This window comes from Callospermophilus lateralis, chromosome 6, assembly GCF_048772815.1.
Source record: "Callospermophilus lateralis isolate mCalLat2 chromosome 6, mCalLat2.hap1, whole genome shotgun sequence".
NCBI lineage: Eukaryota > Metazoa > Chordata > Mammalia > Rodentia > Sciuridae > Callospermophilus > Callospermophilus lateralis.
In genome coordinates this window covers 110,671,720-110,681,063 of record NC_135310.1, presented here as the reverse complement: position 1 = coordinate 110,681,063, position 9,344 = coordinate 110,671,720, and the positions used below count along the sequence as shown (strand labels likewise).

The 9,344-nt window shown below is 40.9% G+C and overlaps 1 protein-coding gene across 1 annotated transcript in view; it reads left to right on the top strand.

Annotated features, from left to right (window-relative positions):
* Nucleotides 1-1,052: 1,052 nt before the first annotated feature.
* Nucleotides 1,053-9,344, top strand: part of Spats1 (spermatogenesis associated serine rich 1) — a 48,551-nt gene continuing 40,259 nt past the window's right edge. Inside the window, exons 1-3 of the mRNA XM_076859504.1 lie at nucleotides 1,053-1,229; nucleotides 1,497-1,631; nucleotides 6,283-6,415. Of these exons, the coding sequence (XP_076715619.1) occupies nucleotides 1,169-1,229; nucleotides 1,497-1,631; nucleotides 6,283-6,415 (329 nt within the window). The 5' untranslated portion in view covers nucleotides 1,053-1,168. The remainder of the gene's footprint in view (nucleotides 1,230-1,496; nucleotides 1,632-6,282; nucleotides 6,416-9,344) is intronic.

The following is a 9,344-nucleotide window of genomic DNA, read 5'->3' as shown; positions in this document are numbered from 1 at the left end:
ATAATAATGATCATTGTTGTTAAAGTGACAGAACTTGGTGGTAATTTGTTATCCATCATTAGACATTCAGAAAAAGTGGTTGAGGGGCTGGGGTTGTGGGTCAGCGGTAGAGCGTTTGCCTAGCGTGTTTGTGGCCCTGGGTTTGATCCACAGCACCACATAAAAATAAATAAATAAAACAAAGGTTAAAAAAAAAAAAGTGGTTGATCTCTGGATTGTGGGATTATGAGTGTCAACAATACCTTTCTGCATTTTCTAAGATTTCTATAATGACCATTTATTTCCTTTATAACCAGTAAAAAAAAAAAAAAAAAAAACACCCCAAAAACCAAAACAACAACAACAACAAAAAAACATGAAAAATAAAACACAGTCTGAAATTTCCCCCTACTTCATGAAGGGAGAAACTAGTTCTAAATATAAATTTAGGGACTAAACTCAATTTGAAAAGAGCTTTCTATGCAAGATTTATTAGATACTGGGAAGGAAGGATTTGGAAGATAAATTTCAGCTGACAGGAGAGAAAGAGGGGAGTAGATCTGGGATGAAGAAACTTGGAAATGAATCTCAGTTTTCTGAGTGACCTTGAGCAAGCCTTTGCTCAAAGTCAGTTTTCTATTTTGAAAAATGCAGCTGGCTGCCTAAGGAAGATAACATCCACCAGGGCGCCTGGCCCAGAAAAGGCGCTCTAAGTGGTCGGTGAATCCTGTTTAATCAATGCCAATTATCAGGGGGCATCTGCAAGCCTTGTGGAGGGCCATCCTTCACTGTCACCAGAGGCTACAGTTCTAATTATGAAAATTGCCTGGAAAAGAACCACGATCCTTAAAAAATAAATAAAATAAATAAATAAATATTAAAAAACAACTAATTAGCTTTTTCGGGTTCTTTGACTCGGTCGCCCCGCCATGCCTGGGGCTTGTGCTGCACCTCTCCGGAGACCCCATCCGGGCCGAGGCCAGAAAGCCAGAATGCAAGCGGGAGAGGAGCCCCCTGCAGCCGGTCTGCAGGAAGCGGCGCGGTGTCCGGGCAACCCAGGGAACGCGCCTGGGCCGGCGGCAGGTGCAGGCGACGGCGGCGGCGGCGGCGTCCCTCTTGCCCTCGCCTCTAGTCCCCGCATTCGGCAGTTCGGCCGCCAGTTGGTGCGTTGATCTCGGCCGCATTCTCCATGGAGGCCTCCGAGGGTAGACCTGGGGCTGTCCTAGAAAATGGAGTACCAAGACCCACAGGTGAAGAGGGAGCCCCTCGGTGGGCGGGACAGCGAGCCCTGCTGGGCTGGGGGCGGGGGGCGAGGTCTTTCTGGAGCCCTAGGGGGCGTCCGAACCCAGAAACGCCCCTGGGCTGCAAGGAGGGAGGTTCTGATTTAGGGCCCAACCCTGTGCTCTTGACTTTCAGAGGCTTGTGGAGTACGTTTGTTTTGGCTGATAACCTCTCATATGAATGTCTTGTCTTTGTCTCTGGGTCACTGTTAATATTTAAAATAACCACGTGTATAGATGAGCCCATGCACACTGGAAATGGTCTGCAGAGTTGCCATCTTCCCTCCATCTCAAGATCCACCTGCAGCAGAGAGCTGGAGAAGGTTCCAGAGAAAGCTGACTCCTGCTTGACCAAGGTGGAGAGGAAATACAGTTGAGTTCTAAGAAATCAGGAGGGCTGGGGGTAGATTTGTTGCCATATCCAGCAGGCACTATTAGAAGGCTAGTGTGTTAGTCAGCTTTCTGTTACTGTAATAAATACCTGACATGATCAAATTATGAAGAGAAAAGGTTTATTTTGGCCTACAGATTTACAGGTTTTAGTCCATGTTGCTTTGGACCTGTAGTGACACATCATAATGGGAGCATGTGGTAGAGAAAAACTACTCAGCACCTCTCCAGGATGTGAAAAAAAAGAGAGAAAGGGGGCTGGAGTACCACTGTCTTCTTCAAGGATATGCCCTCATGACCTAAGACCTCCCACAGGGCACCATCTGTTTAAAGGTCCACCACTTCCCAATAGTGCCATGTACTGGGGACCAGGCCTTTAGCACATGGGCCTTTGGGGCACATTCAAGATCCAAACTATAACATCTAGCTTGGAGGCATTTAAAAAGAGTTGCTCCACTAGTAGTTTATGTCTGTGTTAATCCAAGATCTGATTAGGCAGAGTGCACCATTCTCCTAAATTACCTTGTTGGATCTTATTACAGCTCAGGAAGTATATCACAAATGAGCAGAAGAAGTGCTTTGGTTGATAAATGGGATTTGGGATTTGACCCGAGTCTGCCAGTCTCCACAGTCTATGCCCTTCCATTTTTTTTTTTCCTTTGCTGGATATTAGTAGATTTGTGGAGCTGTTTATTGGTTTAGACAGATCAGATAGAAATCATGAACACTCTAAGGAGAGGTTTAAATTAAATAATAGCTGGTCACTCCATTATAGGTTCTTCAGGCTGAGGAGCATGTGTGGAGGCACATTTGCTTGTACAGTACAGCATCATGGAGCAGAGCAGAGACAGTCCCCCAGAAAACTCAGGGTGAGCCCTTGCTCAGGTTGTCATTCATCTGATAGAGTGAGTGCCCTGTATGCTGCCAAAAGGGGCTAGAGAATGGCCCACCTTTGACCCATCAGATTTTAGACTGGTCTCTGTTCTCCTGGACCCCAGGTGTGATCTTTGGATTCTCCTTTGTAGTAAGGAGAGAGGAGGGAGGTATGGTGACCCACCCCCAGCTGTAAACTGAGCCTGGTGGCAGGGCAGCAAGGAGAAAAGGGTTCTGGGATTTGAACTTCAAGCTCCAGAGCTTCCTCAGTTTCCAAATTTAGTTTGGGGTAAAAGAAGAAGCTGCTGTTTATAAAGGGTGGAGCGAGGGAGGCGCCATGCTTCAGAGTTAGGGGTACCAGAAGGACACTAGGCCCTGGCATCAGCAGACCACATTATCCAAAGAACCATAGTTTTTTTCCCCTTGCTTAGGAGACCACATTGGACCTCAGCTTAACATGAGAGTTCATGGGTTGGAGGAAAGGAGGAGACCCACAAATCAGTCACAGACACACTGTGCTATGTGCATCTTTCCAGCAGAGAGTGCGTGGGAGGGTGTCCTGGCATCATAAAAGTGTTACAAGCCACTGCTCTAGACCCTTAGCTTGCTTGTTGAGCAGAGAAGCAGGAGTGGGAAGCTGAGTGTTTGCTTAAAAGGGTGTCCATGTTAAACTAACAGGGCTTGATGTATTATTTGTTTCCCTGCAAGACAGAGGTATTGTGAAAGTCGTCTGAGCTGACAAGTGTGTGAAAGTGCTCTGGTTTATGGAAGGTGATGAATATAACACTAAACTACATTTTATAAATTGTGCTCCTTTGAAAGGAAAGGAGGAAACTTTGAAAGAGTTATTTGATGCTTATGGGACTCAATTTTTTTATCTGTTCATTTTATTTGTAATTATGGGCTCCTTTTCATTTCTAATACTATTTACTTGTGTTTTAAATTTCGTCCTTGGACTCTGTTTATCCATCTAATTCATTTTTTTTCATGTTCTAGTTCTGATAATCTTACTAATTTTATTAATTTCTGTTCTTATTTTATGATTTCCTTCCTTATCACTTGTAGGGGTTACTCTTTCTTTCTTTCTTTTTTACACTAGGGATTGAACCCAGGGGTGCTTAACCATTGAGCCACATCTCCAGCCCCTTTTTAAATTTAGAGACATGGTCTTGCTAAGTTTCTGAGGCTGGCTTTGAACTTGCAATCCTCCTGCCTCAACCTTCTGAGTTGCTGGGATCATAGGTGTGTGCCACCGTGCCCAGCTTCCTTACTTCTTAAATTGAAAGTTTATCTCATTAGTTTTGGAAACTTTGTTTTTGAACATTATAATCTCCCTGTACTGTCTAAAGACAGACATTTTCACAGTTTGCATCTCTGAAGTTGGGACTGATCTTACCAGCACCGTGGGCCTAGCAGCATGTGCAGAGCAGTTGTGTAGTCTTTGCTATACGAGCATTGAGGCATGAAGAAAGCTTGTCCAGAGCTGGGAAGAAAATCCCAGCTCTCATTTAAGAAATGTTGCGCTGAGGTCAAAATTAGGTGGGAAATGTGAATTGAGTTGATGTAAGAGTCAGACTTTTGATGTGAATGAGGGATAAGAATCCTTTTGCCAATTTATTTTGCTTTTATTTTCTCTCTTTCCTTATACATATGAATCATGAGATTTAAATTTGTATCTAAGTCTAAAAGAATGTTTTAATAAGGGTAAAATAAAAATTCAAAGTGATGAAAGTACTGTGTTTTTAATTGACAGCTTTTATTCCTTGTGGTTCATAAAATAAAAATGTTGTTCAAACTGATGGTATCTTAGATCCAGTGAAATACAGTATATGCACTTAAGGCTCCAATTTGTAATTACTGTTTTTGTTGAATCTCACAAGTTTTGATAGATAGTATTTATGTCCATTGATGATTAAGCATCCCATGATTTCCATTATGATTTGTTCTTTTGTATGAATTATTTAGAGTTGTGGTTTGAGTTTCCAGACTTATGGATGTTTTTTGGCTGTCTTTTTATTATTGATTTCCAGTTGCATTGCATTGTGGTCAGAGCTTGGTCTAGATTGTGTTTGTTGACACTTTTTTTGTGGCTTTTTATTGTCTGGGTAGTTCCTCCTTTGACAGCTGGGGACCGTCCCTTCCTCCTTACAGTGCTGCTCTTTTCCTGCCTCCTCCACTGGGCTCGATTTTATCCCAGCAATTCACAGGGCTTGACCTCAGCGTTCCTGGGGCTGCTCTAGGCTCTGGGGCACATTCCAGAACAGCATTTCCCTCAGTCGGCTGGCCCTACAAATCCTCTGAGGTGGTTTTTAAACACACTCATTCCCAGGTGGTCTCTTGTAGGTCAGGAATCTGCATGTTGAACGAGTGCCCTGCATTGATTCTTATGAACCAGCAAATTTGGGAAATTCTGTGTGGTTGGGAATTGGAAAAGGGGGCTGGGTGGAGTATAATGTAGTGATGGAGTCAAACTTGAGAAGAGTTTGTGGGAGGGGAACTTGTCCAAAATACAGATTTGCTTAGAAAGATTCTAATTTAATAGGTCTATGATGGTATTTGGGAATCTGTTTTTTTTTTTCTTTTTTGGGGGTCCCAGGGATTGGACCCAGGGGTGCTTAACCACTGAGCCATATCCCCAGCCCATATGCATGTGAAGCATGATCCTATGTAGGCAAAATAGCAGTTAATTTTAAAATGTACTTCTCTGAGAATTCTCGTATTTCTTTTAACCAGAGGTTATAGTGTGTCTATAGACCTTCTGTGCTTTATGAAGTTATGCACAAAGAAATGCAATATCTTTTTCATGATTGGACAAGACAGCCATGTATCCATATAAAGTGATAAGAAACAGGTTGATTTTTACTATCTGTACATTGTATGCATTGTCTCTGTCTGACAATTATGGTTTTCAGGACTTCCTTACTTGTGATTGTGTGTGGTTAGGGAGTTATAATTCTTTTTTGATTTATTCACGGAAACTCTGAGATCTACATTGTGCCAGCCATGTTCTGGATGCTACTAAAATGAAAAAGTCAGTCTTAGGGGAAGGGGTGCAGATTAATGAATGACTCCACAGTGGGAGGGCCATCCCTGGACGTTTTTGAAGGCAGTTCTTAAGGTCATGATTACCATCTGTATTCACTATCCTATGAATAAACCCTTTGGAAAGTTGTATTGAGTTGTTCAGTACAGTGTACCGTGATGGGCAGCTGGACTCTGATCTCACCTGCACTTAGTTCAGAGTACCTAAGTGTTTGTAGAGGCAAGCGGTCTAGCTTTGACTGTGGTATCACAAATACTTTGATCAAATCTGTGCCTAGATGTTTGTATTCTGTGTGATCATAGACACGTTGTTAACTTTCTGAGCCTATTTTATCATTGTAAATCGTGGAGGGGAGGGAGATAAGTAACACCTACATCTATGAGCTATTTTTTTTAACATTTTCAGTTGTAGATGGACATAATACCTTTATTTTATTTATTTTTATGTCATGCTGAGGATTGAACCTAGTGCCTCACACATGCTAGGCAAGCATTCTACCACTGAGCTACAATCCCAGCCTATGAGCTGTTGTGGGAGATAAATGGAAAAAGATGTGTTAGGTGTTAACATAATTCCCTGTATGTAGTAAATGCTCAATAATGTTAGCTGTTTAGAAAGAAAACTATTTATAATCTATGGAATCAGATAGAGTGGCAGGCATTTCAATGAAATAAATGAATGGCAGTAAGTGATTAAATGGCAATATCTCTTTTGCAGGTACTAAATGCAATCATTTCTTAGAACCTAACACCACATCCTCTGGCAGAAGGGTCACCCCCTCATCCTCTGTTGAAAGAGGTCTGTGTGTCAGTGAGCCTCTGCGCCTCGCCAAAGTGAGTGCTCACCTAGAGTAAGTAAGGGCCTCGTGGAGAGACGCCACTGTTGGGGTTAAACTCTGATCAAGAAGCTGATGATCTGACAGGTAGTGCTTGGTACGGGCATGGATTCTGGAGCTTAATGGTCTGGGTTCAAGTCCCAGCTCTGCAACTTGGTATCTAAGTGAACTTGAGCAAAGTACTTTACCTCTCTAAGCTTCATTTGTAAATGGGGATAATACTTCCTAGGATGTGGGTTTTGACGATTAAATGAGATTATACATGAAAAGTGATTGGGAGACTCCCTGGCACACAGTAAGTGCTGTGTAAGTGCTCGTTATTATAAAGTTCAAAAGTAGGTGAAATTAAAGTGTATTTTTTAGAGAACACATATGCACACATAGGTGGTAAAACCTAAAAAAAAAAAAGGAAAGAAATTACTATCCTAAGAGTGACAGTCAGGATGTAGTTACCTCTCCTGGGAAGGGACCTGCAGATGTGGTTGGGGGGAGGGAGTTGGCAGTGTTCCATCTATTCTCTGAGATATTGGTTTTATAATTGTAAGACTGTATTTATGTTTTAGATACTTTTTTGAGGCAGGTTAGTGGGGATTAAACTCAGGGACACTCAACCACTGAGCACATCCCCAGCCCTATTTTGTATTTCATTTAGAGACAGGGTATCAGTGAGTTGCTTAGCATCTTTCTTTTGCTGAGGTTGGCTTTGAACTCATGATCCTCCTGCCTCAACCTCTGGAGTAGCTGGGATTACAGGCATTTGCCACTATGCCCAGCTTTAGATGCTCCTCTCTCTCTCTCTCTCTCTCTCTCTCTCTCTCTCTTTACAGTAATACATTTTGAAAACTCTTTTCTAAAATGTTTGTTATAATGAAAGTCTATTATAGAAATTTTAAAAGTATAAAACACTATTAAAAATGGACATCACAATAATTACCTACCTGAGAGAATAAATTTGAATGTTTTTTTAAAAGAAAGAATGAGAGAGAGTGAGAAAGAGGGAGAGAGAGAGAGAGAGAATTTTAATATTTATTTTTTAGTATTTGGCGGACACAACATCTTTGTTTGTATGTGGTGCTGAGGATCGAACCCGGGCCGCACGCATGCCAGACGAGTGTGCTACCGCTTGAGCCACATCCCCAGCCCCTGAATGTTTTGATACTAGTTTTTTTTTTTTTTTTGTATGTGTGTATGTGTGTTGAGGATTTAACCTTAAATATGCTAGCTAAGTTCTCTACTACTGAGCTACATCCCCTCTCCTGATATTAGTTTTTTATATGTTTAAGAAAAACTTTTTTCTTAAGCATGCAAATATGTATTTATTTTATACAATCAAGAGCATAACTACCCTTTTATAAAACCTGCTTTTAAAAAAGATTCATTTGGGCTGGGGTTGTGGCTCAATGGTAGAGTGCTTGCCTAGCATATGCAAGGCCCTGGTTTGATCCTCAGCACCACATAAAAATAAGTAAATAAAATAAAGGTATTGTGTCCAACTACAACTAAAGAAAAAAATCCATTTAAAATTTTACTCCACAACTCAACTTTAGAAGAGGTAATATCTGCAGCAGATGGAATGTCAGATAAAGAATTCAGGATATACATGCTTCAGATCATCTGGAGTCTCAAGGAAGACATTAGACAGCAAAATCAGACAATGAAAGACCACTTCGACCACTTCGACAATGAATTACATAAACAAATCCAAGAAGCAAAAGATCAATTATACAGGGAGATAGAGGTTATAAAAAACAAACAAACAGAAATCCTAGAAATGCAGGAAGCAATAAACCAACTTAAAAACTCAATTGAGAATACTACCAGCAGAGTAGAACACTTAGAAGATAGAACATCAGACAATGAAGACAAAGTATTTCAACTGGAGAAGAACATAGACAGCTCAGCAAAACTGTTAAGAAACCATGAGCAGAACTTCAAGAAATATGGGATAACATAGTCATTGGGATACAGGAAGGTATAGAGGTCCAAACCAAAGGAATGAGCAATCTATTCAATGAAATAATACGAGAAAACTTCCCAGACCTGAAGAATGAGACAGAATCCCAAATCCTAGAAGCCTACAGGACGCCGAATGTACAAAATCATAAGAGATCCACACCTAGACACATTATAATGAAGATGCCCAACATACAGAATAAGGAGAGAATTTTAAAAGCTACAAGAGAAAGGAAGCAGATTACATTTAGGGGTAAACCAATCAGGATAACAGCTGATTTTCAACACAGACTCTGAAAGCTAGAAGATCCTGGAATAACATATTTCAAACACTGAAAGAAAATGGGTTCCAACCAAAAATTGTGTATCCAGCAAAATTAAGCTTCAGGATGGAAAATGAAATTAAAACCTTCCATGATAAACAAAAGTTAAAAGAATTTGCAACTAGAAAACCATCTCTTCAAAACATCCTCGGCAAAATATTACAGGAAGAGGAAATGGAAAATATCAATGAAAACCAACAGTGGGAGGTAGTACATTAAAGGGGGGGGAATAATCAAAGAGGAAAACAAACCATGTTTAGTAACATAAATAAACAAATATGGCTGGAAGAACAACCCATATCTCAGTAATAACCCTAAATGTTAATGGCTTAAACTCACCAATTAAGAGACACAGGCTAGTAGAATGAATCACAAAACAAGACCTAACTATATGCTGCCTTCAGGAGACGCATTTGATAGGAAAAGACATACATAGACTGAAGGTGAAAGGTTGGGAAAAATCATATCACTCATATGGACTTCGGAAACAAGCAGGAGTGTCCATACTCATTTCAAATAAAATAGATTTCAAGCCAAAGTTAATCAAAAGGGATAAAGAGGGACACTACATTCTGCTCAAGGGAACCATACACCAACAAGACATAACAATCATAAATATATATGCCCCAAACAATGGTGCAGCTATGTTCATCAAACAAACTCTTCTC